At 42.2% G+C, this 19,161-nt stretch overlaps 1 protein-coding gene across 12 annotated transcripts in view; it reads right to left on the bottom strand.

Annotated features, from left to right (window-relative positions):
• Positions 1 to 784: 784 nt before the first annotated feature.
• Positions 785 to 19,161, bottom strand: part of Kansl1 (KAT8 regulatory NSL complex subunit 1) — a 136,008-nt gene continuing 117,631 nt past the window's right edge. For 9 of the 12 annotated variants that reach the window (XM_006534447.4, NM_001372458.1, XM_006534446.4 and 6 more), the window contains 9 exons: positions 17,771 to 17,936; positions 10,775 to 10,957; positions 10,143 to 10,331; positions 9,647 to 9,795; positions 5,410 to 5,531; positions 3,833 to 3,890; positions 3,505 to 3,617; positions 2,731 to 2,983; positions 785 to 2,489 (listed from right to left, as the gene is read on the bottom strand). In XM_006534447.4, the coding sequence (XP_006534510.1) occupies positions 2,262 to 2,489; positions 2,731 to 2,983; positions 3,505 to 3,617; positions 3,833 to 3,890; positions 5,410 to 5,531; positions 9,647 to 9,795; positions 10,143 to 10,331; positions 10,775 to 10,957; positions 17,771 to 17,936 (1,461 nt within the window). In that variant the 3' untranslated portion in view covers positions 785 to 2,261. The remainder of the gene's footprint in view (positions 2,490 to 2,730; positions 2,984 to 3,504; positions 3,618 to 3,832; positions 3,891 to 5,409; positions 5,532 to 9,646; positions 9,796 to 10,142; positions 10,332 to 10,774; positions 10,958 to 17,770; positions 17,937 to 19,161) is intronic. The other 3 variants (NM_001359634.1, NM_001372460.1, NM_001081045.2) reach the window with 1 other exon arrangement.

Consider the following 19,161-nt stretch of genomic DNA (forward strand, 5'->3'; position numbering starts at 1 on the left):
CATGTAGACAGAGTACCACTGCTGTGTGAGCCTATCCACTCTATGTTTGAGACATTATTTTCCTACACTTGTGCCATGTTATCTGGCCTCTTAGCTGCTTAGGGATTCTTGGGCCTCAGTTTCCCATCTCACATAGGAACACTGGGATCACGGATGCCTGGCTTTATGTTGGTTCTAGATTCAAATTCAGGGTCTGATCCTGCACTTCACTGAGCTGCCTCCCTTACTCCCCAGTTCTTTGGTAAATAGATCAAGGTCACGATCTTTAGATTCCCAATTTTAAAACATTTGTCTTCCTCAGTTCCCACCAATGCCTGGCCTCTGCAGACAGTTAATGCATATAGGAATTTCCTGCCTAAAGGCAGGAAAATGATCTAGGAAAGAACAGCTCTGAGCCTTGGAGAAGGTGCACCTGCTCACCAGCCCTGCATGTCAGAACTGGACCCTTACACTCTTTATAAGTAGCGGTAGTCTCTCCCAGATGATGTGCTTACTTACTTCCATTGATTGCAACACCTCAAAGAAGAAAAATCCCTATTGGCTAGAATTTGAAATTTTACCCTATTGACCTCTCAGAAGAAAGAGTCAATGCATCAACCATTTTCACTCAAGAACAGATAGTATTTTTCACCTTAGTGAACTGAACGACTGATCACATCACACACCCAGTGTTCCCACAACTGAGAGAGACCACCAGGGCTTAGCAATGCAGCCCCACAGAATGCTGGGGCTGCCATCTCTGTCAGACACACAGTCCAGTGTATCAAGAAAAGCCTGACAAAACTCTCTGTATCTTTTTTTATTATTATTTTTTTCATTTTTCCTTTCTTTTTTTTTTAAGCACTAGTCTGTGCTTTGCAAACAGAATCATGACATTAACAAAGATCAGCTTCTCTGAAGAAAAGCATTTCTATAGAACAAAGACAGCTACATGTTCGCTGCCATTACACAGCTCAAAGCAGGAAAAGAAAATATTTACAAAATACAAGTTTTTTTAAATTTTTGTCTTTTTTGGTTTTTTTGTTTTGTTTTTGTTTTTTACAATGCTAAAAGGGTTATTCAGAATTTTCAACCTTATAAATAGAAGAAGCACTTTATGCATAGGGATATGGTGCATTATTGTTGTTTAAAGAAACAATGACAAACCTTTTAACTTGCAAACAGAAAGAAAAAAAAAATCACTAATGTTGAAAATTGTGAAAAAACCCCAACCATTAAGCAGTCTGCCTACTATTTTTGTACGATTATAAAATGGCAGAAAAAGAAAATTCCTTTCCCCCTCCCCTTTTTTGGTGATGTGATTATACATAAGACAGGCACAAGGCTAACAGGAGGTTCATGGGGAATGATGGAAACCACAGCTAGGACCAACAGCGTTCCACAGGCAAGGGGTGTGGGGAAGTGGGAGGGTCTAAGTGGCTGTCTGACAGGGCTGTGAGGGAGACACGACATGTGAACTCGTCAGTGAAAACATGATACAGAAGTGATGATGTGTACTCCACAGACTTCCTAGTTTGTAGGGGAGTGGGAATGGGTCATAGAAGCTCTGACTGGAAGGACTACCGTTATCTGTGTGAAGGCATGGAGGGAGAAAAAATGGGGAAGGGAGGGCAGGGTGACCTGAGCAGCTGCAGCAGGGCACTGCAGTCAAAGAGCCAAGACGGACGACCAAATGCAGATGAAACTGAAAATGGGCCTTCCAGGTTTAGGTGACAAGGTGAAGCCAGCTATCCTGCTGGCCCAGAGTTCAGTGACAAGAACTAGCCAACAGAGGCTGGCTGGAAGGGTACTCCATCCTAGAAGACCAAGGAGGGGGTGACCAACCAGAGCTAAGCCAAGTCACAGATTAGAGGGAAGGGAAGAGCCCAGACTGCTTTTGCTCTACTCCCCTAATCTAAGGAGGCTGTGCTGATCTACCTGCTGCCATTTGGCTGGCCCACCCTACCCCACAGGTGCAGGGGAGAGGGGTGATCATCTAACATTCCAAGTCCAGTGATCCAACAGTGCAGAGGATATGCAGGACCAGGCCAGCAGGGTCTCTTCCTGAACTTGTCTGCCAACTGGAGGAAGTGCTCAGGTGTGACATGAAAACAGAACAAGAAAACAAACAACAAAACCAAACCAACCAAAGGAGGATCTAAATTCCTTAAATTCACTAAAAACTGTGAAAATTTCCAGCATATGATGTTTGAATATCAAACGCAGAGATTTCTGAAGCTTTAATGCCAATAGTAGTGAGTCTGTATAGTCTCATTTTCCGCTCATCTGTGAGCTGGGCGCTGAGCTGTGACTGTTGCTGCCAGATGCCGACTCTTGAGCGGGACAACAGGAGGCGAGGTGGGTGCCACCTCTGCCTCCCGGCCAGTCTTGCTGCCTGAGGTGCGGCGAGTGCAGCGGGCTGCCGTGTCCTGTGCATCCAGCTGCTCCTCACATTCTGCCTGGGGACTGTAGGCCAGAGGGAAGGTCCGTCGTTCCCATGGCTGGACTGACTGTGGACAGACAAGATGATCTGGTGATGACCAGTTTCCAGAGCCAAGGCCCTGACCTCAAACTTGGGGAGAAGTTTATCGAGACTGCTCCCAAGGTGGGCTTCCCTAGGAACAATGACCAACCACACTTCATTTCAAAACAACAGAGAGAAGAGCTTTATCTTCGGCACATGCTGCCCCCCTCCCTGTTCTACCTCATATCTTGCCCTCCCTCCACTCAAAGGAGATACCCTCTCCTCACCTGTTCATCTAGTCCCAGCTCTGGTGTGGAACATCGGGTGTCTTCACTGGCCAGGTGTCGCAGACTGTCCCGAGCCACAGGGGTGAGAGGGGCTGAGTGTAGTTCTGGGCTAATGGGACTCCTAGGAGATTGACCATGGGAGAATTCTGACAGAGAGTGGCTACTACTGACATCAGGGGACGCAGGCTGTGGGGTGGAGGGGTTGGCACTGCCCAACTGAGGGGTGGTCCGGCCGTCTGATGACCTGTAAGACCTATGAGCCAAGAAATACACCAATGAGTAAGCACTTTTTCTGCTTCTTTTTGGGGGTGGGGGTAGTAAGAGGAGTTATTTTAAAAAGGCATCTACACCAAAGCAGTTAACTCGAACTGAGAGCAATGGCACTCTTTTAAGATCCATCAACGGTACTTGCTTCCACTTTTACCCACACAGGGTAGGGTCCATAACACAATATGTAAGAGCCACGAGGAACTATCAGCCCTGCCTAGTGAATTCACAATAGGGACTAAAGTTCAGATTTTGAAAACAAGTCAAAGAAAAATAGGTGGTCTCCTACCACTCTTTTAAGGAAAATGGTTCATGAGACTTGGAGGGCAAGCACTTCTAACTCCCTAAGTCATCTAGAATGAAGATTGCAAAACCAGACCCCATCAAGAAGACCAACTTTTGAGGCCTTATAAATCACTATGATAACCAGTAGACCTTTAATCATATTACCGTGGCTACCATCCTCCCTCATTCAATAGGTACTGGGAACCCATGCCTGCCTATTACCTGCTGCCCCGACGCTGGGGTGGCACACTTGTGGTCCACAGCCACCTTGCCCTTTCCATCTCCTCACATTTGGCATGCAGGGCCGCAAAGGCTGCATCAGATAGGTCCTCGATCTGCAACAAAGCAGTTTTATCAATCTCTTTTCCCCAGGAAGCTAAGGTTATGAATCAGCAGACTAAGTCTAGAATCAGTCTCGCCCCATTGAGGATGCTGTTAGTCATAAAGAGAATACGACAAGCTGGCATATGATACCCTATGTCTTAAGGCAGTGAGTGTTGGGGTGGGTGTGCATGTTCTTCCAAGACAGTGTAAATAAATAAGGTAATACCTCCTCATTCTCTTCATCAGGACTCCCCTTCAGAGACTGAACATCAACCTCTCGCCAGCTGCAAACGGGAAGAAAAAAAAAATCACAGTATTGTAGGCAGGCAATGATGCTCCTACCTCTAAATGAAGCCCCACATGCAAACACACACAAAGGTTAGAAACAGCAACACAGAAGCAGCAAGCTGTTAGAGGTGAAGCCGATAAGACTGTCAATCTCAATTTTAAATAAAGAATATTTAATATTAGTTGATTCATATCATACAGAACATACTCTTTGAACTTTCCTAAAGAGACTTATTTTAAGAAATCTGGTTTGATGTTGAGACAATACATTCAGTATTTTTTTTTTTTTTTTTTTTTTAAAGATTTATTTATTTATTATATGTAAGTACACTGTAGCTGTCTTCAGACACTCCAGAAGAGGGAGTCAGATCTCGTTACGGATGGTTGTGAGCCACCATGTGGTTGCTGGGATTTGAACTCCTGACCTTCGGAAGAGCAGTCGGGTGCTCTTACCCGCTGAGCCATCTCACCAGCCCCTACATTCAGTATTTTAAAACATATAGTCTGAATGGACTGTTAGATTTGACCTTTGGGTTGGTGGATTTGTACAATGGAATAAAAGAAACAGAAATAATTTTATTCCTATCAGGTATTCCTCCCTCACCAATTTGCTCTTAATATATAGCCCAAGTGAGTAGCAAACCTCATGGCAATCCACCTGCCTCAGTCTCCCAACGGCTATGACTAAAGGTATACACCACCCATGCAAGAAAAGCTGCTCCCTGGGCTGGAGAGATGGCTCAGTGGCTAAGAGCAATGACTGCTCTTCCAGAGGTCCTGAGTTCAATTCCCAGCAATCACATGGTGGCTCACAACCATCTGTAATGGGATCTGACGGCCTCTTCTGGTGTGTCTGAAGACAGGGACAGTGTACTTACATCATAAAATAAATTAAAAAAAAAAAAAAAAAGAAAAGAAAAGCTACTCCCAATGAAAACAACAACTCCTCCTCCCACCCACTCCCCAAAACAAAAACCCCTCATTCTATAGCCTAGGCTGGCCTTGAACTTCTGCTGCTTCCTAACGTCTGGAATTACAGGCATGAGCTATCATGTCTTTTGACGCCCCTTTTCATTGTTGTTTCTGGAAATAAAGTCTAGACCTACAGCCCACAGTATTCTGAGGAACCAGGATGGACCATCATGCCTGTCCCCAAACCCTTCTTTTAAAAAGAAAACAACTTGGGCTGGTGAGAAGGTTCAGCGGGTAAGAGCACTGATTGCTCTTCCAAAGGTCCTGAGTTCAAATCCCAGCAACCACATGGTGGCTCACAACCACCCATAAGGAGACCTGACGCCCTCTTCCGGCACGTCTGAAGACAGCGACAGTGTACTTATGTATAATAATAAATAAAATCAGAAAGGAAGGAAGGAAGGAAGGAAGGAAGGAAGGAAGGAAGGAAGGAAGGAAGGAAGAAAGAGCAAGCAAACAACTCAACTCAAGGATAGGGACTGCTTGGTCAGAAGAGAAAGAGAAGAAGGAGGAGGAGCCGAGTAAAACAGGTCTTCTTCATACCTTGGAGTAAGGATTTCTTTGTATTGTAGTTTCTCAACACGAGTTGTTGCAGCAACAGACATTGGGATGACAATGTTGTTAATATCAAATGAGCTCTCTCCCCTTCTCCTCCTCACTGGCTGCTGTAAGATAAAAGTTTAAGTTTCAAGGGAGGTACAAAGTCACAAATTTAAAACCATTAGTCATATGATAGAATGACCATACACACAGGTCCTTGGGTAGCAGTGGCCACCACAGCAGTGTATCTAAACTCTTTGGAAGCAGAGGTCTTCGGGTGCACATGTACGGCTGCATGTGCGGCAGCCCCAAGGAGTAAACCCCATTCACAAGGCACTCTCCATAACCACCCTTCTCCTTCACTAGATTCTTATACGTGGGTATTCTAGATTTTAAGCCAATTTGGTGGTAGTGGTGGTGATGGAGTTCCTATTACTTCATTCTATTAACATTCCTTTTTTTGTTTGTTTTTTGTTTTTGAGGCAGGGTTTCTCTAGATAGCCCTTCATGTCCTGGAACTCACTCACTCTGGAGACGAGGCTTACCTCAAAGTTAGAATCCACTGTGCCACTACTGCCCGGCTTTAACATTCCTCTTTTTTTAAAATCTAAAATCCTTGTTTTAGAGCTGGAAAGATAGCTCTGTGGCTAAGAGCTACCCTTGGAACAATGGTAACTAATTATATTAAAAGCACTAAATTCTTTTTACCAGAAAAGAGGCTAAAAGAGTAAGCCCACCTTAACAAACCACTTTACCTTAGCTGCTGTGACAACACCTTCCCTCTTGAAGATCTCAACTCCTCAGCTAAGTCTGTACCAACCACCTTCTCAGCCCCCACATAACTCTCATCTTTCTATTATTTTGGGGAAAGAGAAGAGTGGAAGGAAACTGAAAAGAAGGACCAGTCTATAGCTTCCACCCCAAGAAGATGTGTTTCCACAGTAAGTGAGAACATTAAATCTTTGGGGAAATAATATTTCCAAGGGTCTAACAGAAGCAGAGTTGGGCATCTATGTTAGGACACTAGAAATGAATAAAACCAGGTGTAGTGCTATACACATTTTTAATCCCAGCACTTGAGTGAGAGGCAGATACAGACAGATCTTTGTTGAGTTTAAGGTTAGCCTGGTCTACACAGCAAGTTCTAGAAAAGCCAGAGTTACATAGAAAGACTCTGTCTTTAAAAAAAAAAAAAACAGACAGCCAGGCGTGGTGGCACATGCCTTTAATCCCAGCACTTGGGACGCAGAGGCAGGCAGATTTCTGAGTTCGAGGCCAGCCTGGTCTACAGAGTGAGTTCCAGGACAGCCAGGGCTACACAGAGAAACCCTGTCTCGAAAAACCAAAACAAAAAACCAAAAACAAAAAACAAACAGAGTGAATAAAGCAGCGAGCCAAACGATTGAGTCTCCTAGACAGAAGAAAATCTCTATTAGCTGCTTCTGCCCAGAGAGCAAATACCTTGTTCTGAAACAGCCTGTTAACTGAGCTATAAGAGGTAATAGGGAAACAGTGGGATGACAAATATGTTGTCATGGCAACAATACAGCTGGAAACACCCAAGAGGTCATACCCAGACCACCAAGTGTGGTCAGCCCACTGGGAGGGTTAGTAAGAAAGATAAGCTACTACCCCCTAATCAACTATTGTACCTCTTTGGAAGGTGAGATAATCTATTCATTTCATTATCTTAGGACACTATAAGAATATTAAAACACAGATTTTCAGATGGTGTCATGAATGATTTCAGGTCATCATATTTTAAAATTTATCCTATATCAGCAAGACTAAACAGTCATTGACCTCAGAAATGGTTGAGATTTTTGGAAACCTTATCCAGCTGAGTTCTATGAGTGAGCGTTAGTGACCCAAAGGCTTCTGTTACTGTTACACCTTGGCTTAAGTTCTCTGATCCACACAAGAAATGAATCTTGAAGGAGCCTTGGGAGAGACAGCTCTTCCTCTCTTAGTCAAGAACGAAGCTCCTGCTAGAAAGAGCTATGTATTTCTCCGGTACTTCTCAGGCCTCTAGCCTGCACCCTCTGCTTCTACACCCCCTTCTGCTAGCACTCATTTACAACAGAAACAAACAAAGAATCTGGCCTTTCCCCCTCTATTTAAGTATCTTTTGGGTGGTCTTAACTATGTATGTAGCCTGAGCTGCAAAACTCATGCTCCTCCTGCTCAATCCTACCCTAAGTGTTACTGTATGTCTGATTTTTTTTTTCCCCCCGAGACAGGGTTTCTCTGTGTAGCCCTGGCTGTCCTGGAACTCACTCTGTAGACCAGGCTGGCCTTGAACTCAGAAATCCTCCTGCCTCTGCCTCCCAAGTGCTGGGATTAAAGGCGTGCGCCACCACACCCGGCTTTTTTTTTTTTTTGGTATGTCTGATTTTTAAAATTTGCTAAGTATTTTTTAAAATTAACAGGATTTCAAGATGCACACAAAATAATCACAATGTGTTGAAAGACCATCCTGTTACCATCTTGCTTATCAACCTAAATTTGGCATATCACTCTGCTCATTATTCAATAAATCTTGATTCCCTGAATAAATGAGGCAATAAGAGCCCAAAAGGAGCTGGGTGTGGCAAATGTCTTTAACCCCAGCACTTGGGAAGCAGATGCAGGAGGATTTCTGTGAATTTTGAGCCAGTGAACTATAGGACTATATAGAGGAACCTTGTCAAAAAAGGGTGGGGTGGGGGCAGGGGCTAAAACATTAGCACGCTATGCATAAAATATGCATTTAGTAAGTTAATTCTAAATGGTCTAAGTCACCACTCTCCAGAATCATCAGGGCTGACAGAAAGAAAGAAAGAAAGAAAGAAAGAAAGAAAGAAAGAAAGAGACAGACAGACAGATTTACCAAGTCCTTAACCTTCGAGTCCATGGTTCTGTTGTTTTTAAATGAGAATTACTCTCATTACTCTTCTCTCTGTCTGATTATGTGAAACCCTTGGCTAGTGTGTGAGGAATACTATACACCTATTCAGACAGAGTCTTTGAGACGAGAAGGTGAAGGAAGAAGGCTATTTGGAAGAGGCTCTCTGTAAGACCAAAGAACAATGTGAATTTGTACCTGATTCCAGGAGCGTAGTGAGCACATTTTGTGAGCTTAGAGCTTCTCTGACACCCCATCTCAGGCCAAGGCTGTGTGATGTACTGGTCAGAGAGCTGACCTTGTAGTCAGACTACAAGGGTTTGAATCACAATCACACCCCTCAAACTGTCTCACCTTATGAAACACACACAACCTTGGGAAGTCTTAGTTTTCATGTCCACAAAAATCAGTATTCATAATGCTATCTATTTATCAAAGGACAGTATAATTTAAATGGGATGGCATGTATTATCTATTGATCCTCTTTGCCTCAGCCTCCCAAGTTTTAGAATTACAGACCTGTACCATCAAGACCTGTAGTGCAAGTGTTTAAAAAATATCACAGCAACAGATTTTATTATTACAAGTACAGTTACACTTGTTATTGTAATTACCATAAAGGATGGTTGGATAAGTATACCCGGCTATAGGTTTGTGTTTAACTAGGCAATGTTTGGAATGGTTATCCAAATAACTTCCAGAATGGGGTTTGATAGTGTAGAAAGTAGTGAGTATGCCTTAAATGGCTCCCCCTATGCACACACTAAGAGTAAATATGGCCACAGTAGCCTGCTGCATATTTCTGCTCTGTACACACGGAAAAAGCGTTGATTCTACCGTCTCCCTCATTCATTCTTAGCATCCCACTGCCATTCATCAATAGCAGAAACAAGAAAATTGTAGCCTTAAATGTCTAAAAATAGCTCTCCTTCATTCTTCTTCTCATGTTTACTTCTTGTGCTAAAAAGATTAGGGTGCCATGGTATACAAGTTCTGGGTGAAAACAGATTCCAAAGAGTCAAAAAGCACCTTCAGAAAACCTGTCTCTAGACAGTGTGTTGTAGGTCAGACCATGCCAACTATGGATAAAGTCCTAGTACTTTCCTGCTCAAAAATCAGCCAACTAAACCCATCAAAGTATTATCATCATTATCAGTAACAAGACCACCACCGCCACCACACACCCTTGCTGCTACAGCAACTGTCTACCCATGACTTAGCAGAGATCCACTTTTACTATAAAAAGCAACCATAAGAAAACTTAGCAGAGGATCAAGTATCTACATTGGTCTCTAGAACTATTATGAGTGCCCTGTAATCTGGAGAATGTCCTATCAACTCCACATAGGTACTTACAGATGTGCTGGCTGCAACTTGTGAGCCCGAGCTGGTGGGTGTGGAGGTGTCTGATGAGGTGGAGAGCTGTCTCACCAGGGGGCTGTGGGGTGGATGGTGGGTAGCTGTCAAGTAGCTCGGACTGCTCATGTCTGTGTGATGCTTCAACACTGCAAAAGTCAACAGAAAAGAGAGAAATACATGGCTAAATGGCTAGCCAGTTCGACTTCTGACATATGTTAGGAAGGCCAGCAATATACACTAAAGGCAAAAAGTGCTTTTTTAAGCCTAGAGGATAAAAAAGCTGCAGCAAACTAGCTGATGGGAAATAGGGGACAGGGCAGATATTGTAGCAGTAAGAAGTGACCTGCATTTAGAAGAAGCAACAGTGACCCTGCTATGCCTTTCTAGCAAGTGATGGACAAAGCTTGGGTTAGGGGTTTTAGAGAAGCTTGGGCTGTCCCAGAAAGCTCTGAGCAAGTACCAATGCAGGTAGAGGTGCCGGGCCTGGCCGTACCTTCACTTCTCTCAGATGAATGATCTCGCAATCTCATTTTGCTGTGGGTGGGGTCATGCACAGGTGGCGGCAGGTGGAGCAAGCGCTCTGCTTTTGGAGCTGTCACTCGCTCCACCATGGGCACAGCCCCCACGCCGTCTAAGTGCTGCCTGTGGGTCCTGTCAGGCCGTGTTTGCTGATGGCACAGCTCTGAAGAGGGGAACAAAAAAGAGCTGTGAAATACATTTACTCAAATCTTATTTGAGTGCTGAGCTCTTCAGTACTCCTAAGGCTATATACTCAGGGCAGCAGGATAGTCTGGGACTCGATATTCTAGTTAATGGTACAATAGCTAGGACAGGGACAGGGAGGGAGTCACAAACAGAAATGCTAACACTAGGCTTCAGAAGTCAACCTGCCCACATCATATTGCTGCTGGCTGTTCACTCAACATTTAAGGTCCTGCCTGTTTGAGCTTCCAAAGTCTATCAGAAAGCACCCCAAACAATCAGATGGAGTAAGCTGTGAGCTGAATTAAATAACTCAATGCTTTCCTCAATTCCAGAATACTGGTGTAGAAAACCAAAAAATATAAGAGGTAAAAATCGTAGCAATAGTGATTCCAGAGGATTCCTCAGTGCCTGGAAACTTACTGGCTGTTGTAAGGAAGGAGTTGACCAACTTGTGTCTGTCTTTACGAACTGGATCTGACAGACTGCATGGCATGGTCGCTCTGTGCTTAAGAGAAAACTTTTTGGTAGGTTTGATCTTGTCAAAAGGCTTGTTTTGCCACTGAGACTTCAGCATGCTCTGGAAGTGCAGGCTTGTGGGAACATCTGTAAGAAACATAAAACACTGCAGGTTAGTCCAAGAACCTGACCCTCCAGCTCCTTTGTCCTTAAAGTGTGTTCAGTTACTGACTCTCCAGAGGTCAATATACCGATTTCACACACCTTTCTGGTTTAACAAGTAGTCTCACTTGCCAAAGCAGGGGCTGCCATATGGAAGAGCCACTTATGTCATCTTTATTGTTGGTCATTCTATCATAAGTAGTTACCATCTCGGCCTTTTATTTACAAGTTCCAATAGGGGTAAAAATATAACACCTTTTTATACATTGATGGGAGAATTCCTTTCCCATGGATTACTCTAAGTTTGCTGGTCTTGTTGGTGTGGCATATTGTAAACATACCATTTCTAGACACTTATATTTAAACCTATTTCTATTTATGTATAAGCATGATATACTCACTGAGCAATTACTTATGCTGGCTTATGACATAGCACATCCTATGCTATCTGCAGCTATAGTTGGTATCCCCTTCCTCCAGTGCAAGTTATGCCACCCCCCTTGCTCTAGAACCCTATCATCTTGCCTTTTGACTATCTATGTTTTCTTTTAAAGCTAACTAGGTTTAAACAAACAAACAACCCCAAAACAAAAGTCACTCCCTCTGTACCCTCTAAGACAAAGTCTTCCTATGTTCCTTAAGCTCTAGTGATCCTTCCTCCTGCTTTAGCCTTCTGAGTAGCTGTGACTGTAGCCATGGACCACCATGGCTGGCTCTAAATTAATATGTATTTTCCTAAGAATTAAGTATTTTAGTAATTCCTTAGAAAATTAATTTTGAGGATCCCAATTATTTTCCCGTAGGCTTTAAGTTAGTCTTCCATTGTACTCTAATACTGAGTACTTAGTTATTACTAAAGACAGTATAACTGTTTTTCAAGCTTTTGTTAAAAAACAAAACAAACCAAATACCCAAGCACAGTGCCTGAGAAACTTAGGCAGGAGGACTGCTGTGAGATCTAAGGCTACAGCCTACGTGACTGTTTCAATAAAAATCAAGCCTGGTTCTTTAGTACCTTCTCAATTTTGGTGGCTCACTGTTCACTTAGTTTATTTCTGGTCTATACTATGGCTCATTTTGATTTTTTGTGACAGAGTCTATATGTCCTTTGCTGAACTTTGCTATGTACACCGGGCTGGCTGGCCAAACTCAATTCCTTGCTACTTGCAAGGAGACTGAGACAGCATGCATAACACAGGTTCAAACCACACAAACTGCAAAATTGGGAAGTGGAAGCAGACACAAAGTTCTACTCCTAAGCAAAAAGCTCTCTGCAACTGATACCTGCTGTAAAAGAAAAAAAAAGAAAAAATCCAGTTTTCTTCAATGGACTGTTACTAGGTGTATCAAATACACTCCAAGGCAGGCCCCATGCCCAAGAGTAATTTGGCCAACACAAAATGAACTTATGTCTGGTTTTTTGTGTGTGTCTGTTTTTTTGTGTCTGTTTTTCAAGACATGGTTTCTCTGTGTAGCCCTGGCTGTCCTCAAATTCAGAGGTCCAAGCTGGGCCACCACTGTCTAGCTGGGCTTCATGTTTTTATGTTCTATTTTGATTTTGTTCTGTCATTTTTGACTTATTGGTTTGCTTGGATTTTTCTTTCTCTTTCACTTTTTTTTTTTTTTTTAGAGAAAAAGAACATGAAGCTGTTATGAGTATGAAGATAGGGAGAAGCTAGAAGAGAGACCAAAATTACATGAAAAATAATGGTCTAACCCCACTCTACAGTTTTTGTTTGTTTGTTTTGTATAGCCTTGGCTGGCCTAGAGTCAAGAGATATCCGACTGCCTTTGCTTCCCAAATGCTGGCAATAAAGGCTTGTGCCGCCAACTTCAGTTCACATGGTGCTGGGGATGGAATTCAGTGCTTCATCCATACTAGGCAAGCACTATACTAACTGAGCTATATCCCAAGCAAAAAAATCCCAAATGTATTTTTAACTCTACCAATGAATGTAAGAAAATTTACAGCTGTTATCTGTACCATGTATGTATCTGGTGTCATTGAAAGCTGAAAGAGGATGTTTGAATTCCCAAAGGTGGAGTTTTAAATGGTTGCAAGCTACTACGTGGGTGCTAGGAACTGAATCCTGGGTCCTCTGCAAGAACAGCAAGGTGTGGCAATGGCACACACCTTAAACCTCAGCCCTTGAGAGGCAGAGGCTGGCATCTAGATCTTTTTCATGAGTTTGGCCAGTCTGGTCTACAGAGAGTTCCTGGACAGCTAGGGCTACTTGGAAGAAAGACCATAAGGGTCCAGAAGTTTTGTAGATTTTTTTTTTTAAATGAAATGAGGGTCAGGGCTATAGTCGAGTTGCAGAACACTTTTCTAGGATATGCAATGCCCTGGGTTCGATTCTAGCACATAAAAAAAGGAAGTAAGGGATAGAAGATAGACAAATGGAAGGGTAAGCTGACAAGGGAAAAAGATTCACCTATCTTAACCCCTAAAATAAATACACCGAACAGCTGAGTGTAATGGTGCATGCCTTTAAATCCCAGGATTTGGGTGGTAGGAACAGAAGAACTGCTGCAAGTTCAAGGCTAGCAAAGGCTACATATAGTGAGACCTTATCACAAAACAAACTACAAAACAGACTCTCACACACAGAAAGTACTGTATTTTCTTTTAATCACTTTTATAAAAGAATGGGCAAGACCCTGTTAACTTCCCCAATCAATGGACAACACAAGTTCCTAGGTGTTGTTGGTCTGAGTAGGTACACTATCTGAATGGTAGTTATCCTAAGGACATGGAAAAAGTAAAAAATCTGAGCATGGGCTGGGTTGTAGCTCAGTGTTTGCCCATACACAAAGCTCTCAGTTTAAAAACAAGTACTGAAAATTAAAACAAACTAGAAAGACTGGAAGGCCTGAACAAAGATAAAACATTTAAGATGATGGACGTGTAGCTTGCATGTATATAATCCTGCACTCTGGAGGGTAAGGTATAAGGGCCAACTACTAGTCTGAGGTCTGTATGAATACACATTTGGATACTCTTTAAAAAAAAATGTAAAAAACCACAAGAGATTCATTCAGTTGTAAGACATCCCACATTCCACTTATATAAGATTAATATGCTATTATTTAAGCAGATGTAATACCTAATCAGGTAAATAAAGGAAAATATAAACTGATTATCAACTCCATCTCAAACTACTACTTCCTTAAAGAAAACAAAATGTGACTGAAAAAGTTGAGTCTTCAGTTCACCAAGTTCTGATATTCTGTGTTCCTTGAAGGATTCTAGTTGTTATTTTCCACCATTTTCTCAAGCCTACTTATCTTGGTGTTTTGCAATGCTCGCTTATTCCTCCTGCTGAGAAGTCATATACCCTCAAGAACTCATGTTGGCAGTGTCTCAAAACAAAACCAACAACAACAAAAAAAAAAACCCAAAAAACAACAACAACAACAAAAATCCATCATAGATATTCCCAGCCACCAGGTGGCACTCTCATCAGGCCGTGTTTCTATTCCCAAAGAGCATAAAGATTTCCATTATCTCTAGGTCGGAACTAAACTGATAAGAAAACAAAGGCCATCCTGCTACAATATTAATAAATAATCACACCCCAGTCCCTCATCTTCTATAGCTAGAGATAAAGGTTTCACACAACTACTTAAAGCTATTTTTCAATTCTAGAGGTTAAACAAATGGTTTTACATATGCTAATAAGCAAGAGCTCTACCAACAGCTACAAGACCAGCCCTATTTTTACCTCCCCATCCCCAGCTTTTTGGTTGCTGTGGTTTTGAGATGCCCTGGGATTATAGATGTATGCCACCATAGACTTTCTGCTGAACAAGAACCATGCCTGTGCTTTTACTTGCTAAGAAGCCTCTTTCCTTCCCTCTTATGATCCTTTGCTTAATTAAGAAGAAAGAGATGAGGTCTCAGCTGGCCCTTTAATCCTAGCACAGAGGCAGAGAGGCAGGCCTGATCCACAGAGTGGCTGTTACACAGAGAAACCCTGTCTTGAAAATCTAAAAAGAGATGGGGGAATCTTACTATGTAGCCCAGGCTGGCCTAGAACTCAAGAGATCTATTTGCCTTGATTTTTGAATGCAGGGATTTATGGTGAACACCCCCAAACACTTTAATTTCAATTTCTTTCTCAGTTATTTGAGATGAATTCTCACTACAGTATAGAACTTGTTAACTTGTCAACTAGGTGGGTCTCAAACTCATGGGAATTTCCCCACTTCTCTCTCCCAGGTGTTGTGATTCTTAAGTGTGCATCACCATATCTGCCTCTTTTTAAGAAAGAGTCTATGGCTGGGCGTGGAGGCACACGCCTTTAATCTCAGCACTCAGGAGGCAGAGGCAGGTGGATTTCTGAGTTCGAGGCCAGCCTGGTCTACAGAGTGAGTTCCAGGACAGCCAGAGCTATACAGAGAAACCCTGTCTCGGGAAACAAACAAACAAACAAAACATAACAAAACAAACAGAGAGAAAGAGTCTATGTAAACAGCAGGTCTCTTGTCTTAGCCTCCCCTTAATAGCTAGGATTGCAGGACTGTACCATAAGGCCTATGTAGCTCAAATCTTCTGGATATTGCCAGGCTCAATTTCATATCTGGAAAAACATAATGGAAGCGCCTAAAATATGCCGAAGGTGGAAGACAAAACAAGACAAACAATGGCAGATGATTTTGGTCCCAACAACTCTACAATGAGGAAATACAAATAAAACACAGTGCCAGGCAGGGCAGCAGTGGTGCACACCTTTAATCCCAACACTCGGGAGGCAGAGGCAGGCGGATTTCTGAGTTCGAGGCCAGCCTGGTCTACAGAATGAGTTCTAGCTACATAGAGAAACCCTGTCTCAGAAAAAAACGAAGAAGAAAAACAAACAAAACACACAGAGTGCCACAGAATAGCTATCACATTAAAAGATTCTAAATGTAGAGGAGAAACCCCAATAAACACCCCCAAAATTAATAGATAATAAATTTGATGGAAATAGTAGGTTGGGGATGCAGAATGCTTGTCCTCTTAAAGCCCTGGGTCTGGGTCTAATGTCCAGCACCCACATAAACCCAATATGATACACATGCCTATAATTCCAACGCACTCAAGATGGAGGTAGGAAGATCATAAGTTCAAAAGTCATTTTGGCTACAGAGTGAATTTGAGGCTACAGAATACATGAGACCCTGACACACTCCCTGTTCCTAAGTGAGGACTGGGAAATCAATAGACCTAAATTCACACTATGGTTTAGTTAGAATGTAACCATTTATAACTTAAAAGAGTCAAAACAATACTAATCTTGTCTTTTAAAAAAAGTGGGGGCAAGGCATGGTGGCTCCTCTCTTTAATCTCAGCACTCCGGAGGCAGAAGGAGGCAGTGAGTTCAAGGCCAGCCTGGTCTACATAACAAGTTTAGAATAGCCAGGACTACAGAGAGAGACCATGTCTCAAAACAAAATTGTGGGAAATCCTCTACCTTTTACACCATCTTTTAGAGAAGAAACTGCAAGAGGGCAAGCCAAAGCAGCTCTAAATACAATGGACAGGAATTGAAGCAATGCAGTCACACGCTGACTTGCTGGTCTTCACTGGTGCACAAAGCCATTCAAAGACATTGGCAATTGGTAAATTGGCAATACCTCAGGGATGCTATTCATATAGACTACAGTGAGTATGGTGCCCTCTAAAGTTGGGCATGTCTGTTTCTGAGAACCTTTCAATTTATAAGTTAGGTGCATTCTAATGTGGCTGTTATTTCGACTATAAGAAAATTATCCCAACAGGAACATTATTAAACATGGTAGTTATACCTGTGATTGAAATTGCCTAGATCTGATCTTATAGGCAAGCAGAATATTTTAGAATCCTACTTGGAATGGTGTAGTACCTATATGTTCAAATTCAGTCCTGTAAATTGAGCTTAGTTATCAATTCTCTCTGTCTAAACCCCAAAACTATGGTTAGAAGTTTAAGTGTTACAAATATATTTTGAATCAAGAAAAATAAAATCTGGGGGCTGGAGAGATGGCTCAGTGGTTAAAAGCACTGACTGCTCTTCTGAAGGTTCTGAGTTCAAATCCCAGCAACCACATGGTGGCTCACAACCATCTGTAATGAGATCTGATGCTTCTTCTGTGGTGTCTGAAGTCAGCTACAGTGTACTTACATATATATAATAAATAAATCTTAAAAAAAAAAGAAGAGGGCTGGTGAGATGGCTCAGTGGGTAAGAGCACCCGACTGCTCTTCCGAAGGTCCGAAGTTCAAATCCCAGCAACCACATGGTGGCTCACAACCACCCTTAATGAGATCTGATGCCCTCTTCTGGTGTGTCTGAAGACCGCTACAGTGTACTTACATATAATAAATAAATAAATAAATAAATCTTTTTTAAAAAAAAGAAGAAAATTAAAATCTGGTAGGAAAGATAGCTTAGCAGAAAAGAGCACTTGTGGCTCTTATAGAAGATCCAGGTTCAGTTCCCAGCACCCACATGGAGGCTCACAATTAATTCCAGTTCCAGATTTGACCTCTGAGCATCAGAAATGCTCCTGGTACACATAGATGTGGCAATACTCACACAAAAGAATAAAATAAACAAACCTTGAAAAATTAAAATAATAAACATAAAAAAGTCAGGCTTGGTGGCACACATTTGTAATCCTAGCACTTGGGAGGCTGAGGCAGGAGGTTTACCTCAGACAAGTTTTTGTTGACAGAAAGTGAGTGATAGTAAGTGTCTGTTCTCACTGTTGTCTTTCAGCTGGAACCTTTTGTATCACTGCTTAGACTCTAGTAAACTCTGCTGTCTTCCTTACCATCTGGAAATGCTAGCACAGGGTGAACGCAGGAGTCCAACTGGGAAAGACGCTCTAAGAGAGGTGCTTCATAGTGTATTTCAGGAGGCATGGTGTTCACACTGCCTGAACCACACAGTGCACAAGAGGGATTCACATCACAGCCAGAGCGGACATTACGGTGAACCTGTGAAAAGCAAAACAAAACTGACAATTTGTCTCTGATAAACACAGTGGTGTATGCTTTTGATCCCAAGCACCTGGATCTCTCCAACCGTCCTCTACCTTCAAAAAAACAAAACACAACTTCTGACTACATAATGAAAAAAAATTATGGATGTTTAATGTTTCCATTATAATTTCTATATTAGACTAATCCCAAGGACAAATTATTTTCTTTAAATTTCCTTAACATATATAAGGACAAGCCGGACATGGTGGTGCATGCCTTTAATCCCAGCACTCGGGAGGCAGAGGCAGGCACATTTCTGAGTTCGAGGCCAACCTGGTCTACAAAGTGGGTTCCAGGACAGCCAGAGCTATACAGAGAAACCCTGTCTCGAAAAACAAACAAACAAACAAACAAACAAACAAACAGACAAACTGTTTCTCAGACTGCCCTTAAACACCAAAAATCCCTTCTAATTCCCAATGCTAGAGAATAGTATGTGCACCTTCATAATTATTATGTTTTTTTCTGTTATCCCCTTTTATGAAAATGTGAACAATAACTCACAGAGCCAAGGTTGACCCCAAAACTCCTAATGCTGCTTGCTTTCACCACCTTACCACCCACCCATCCACACACTGGGACTAAGTATCCTGAAGATGAGAGTGGGTAAACTGAAGGGAAAAATTCTATTATGTTGCAATGATAGATGCTGCTGAGAGAAAAAGATAATAACTGAATATGATTATCTTACCTGAACATCATTAATTACTATTTGATGACAAAATTACCCATCCTACCTAGTTAATTAGAGTTGCAGGTCTCTGTCTAAAAAAACAAAAAAACAAACCAAACCAAAAAAAAAAAAAAAAAAAAAAAAAAGAACAAAACACAACAAACCCTAAAAACCAAACTAACCAACCAAAACATCTCTCCATTAAAATAAAAGACTTTAAAAAATGAAAGCTTGCTGCTTGTGCAGAGACCTAGGTTGTTCCATAGAACTACCATTAAGACCTATTACAAAACAAAAAGTGTGTGTGTGTGTGGAGAGAGGGAGGGAGGGAGGGAGGGAGGGAGAGAGAGAGAAGCACTTGCCTTGAGTGTTCGCTCTTTCCACTAGGTTCCAGAGCAAAACTCAAGCTTGATGATAAGTCCCTTTATGGGTGGCTAAGCTATCCTATGAGACCACCACTGTCAGACTTTAAGAGCCTTTAGACTGCTGTTGCTCCAGGATTACTAA

The sequence above is a fragment of the Mus musculus genome, chromosome 11 (genome assembly GCF_000001635.26).
Source record: "Mus musculus strain C57BL/6J chromosome 11, GRCm38.p6 C57BL/6J".
Classification (NCBI taxonomy): Eukaryota; Metazoa; Chordata; class Mammalia; order Rodentia; family Muridae; genus Mus; species Mus musculus.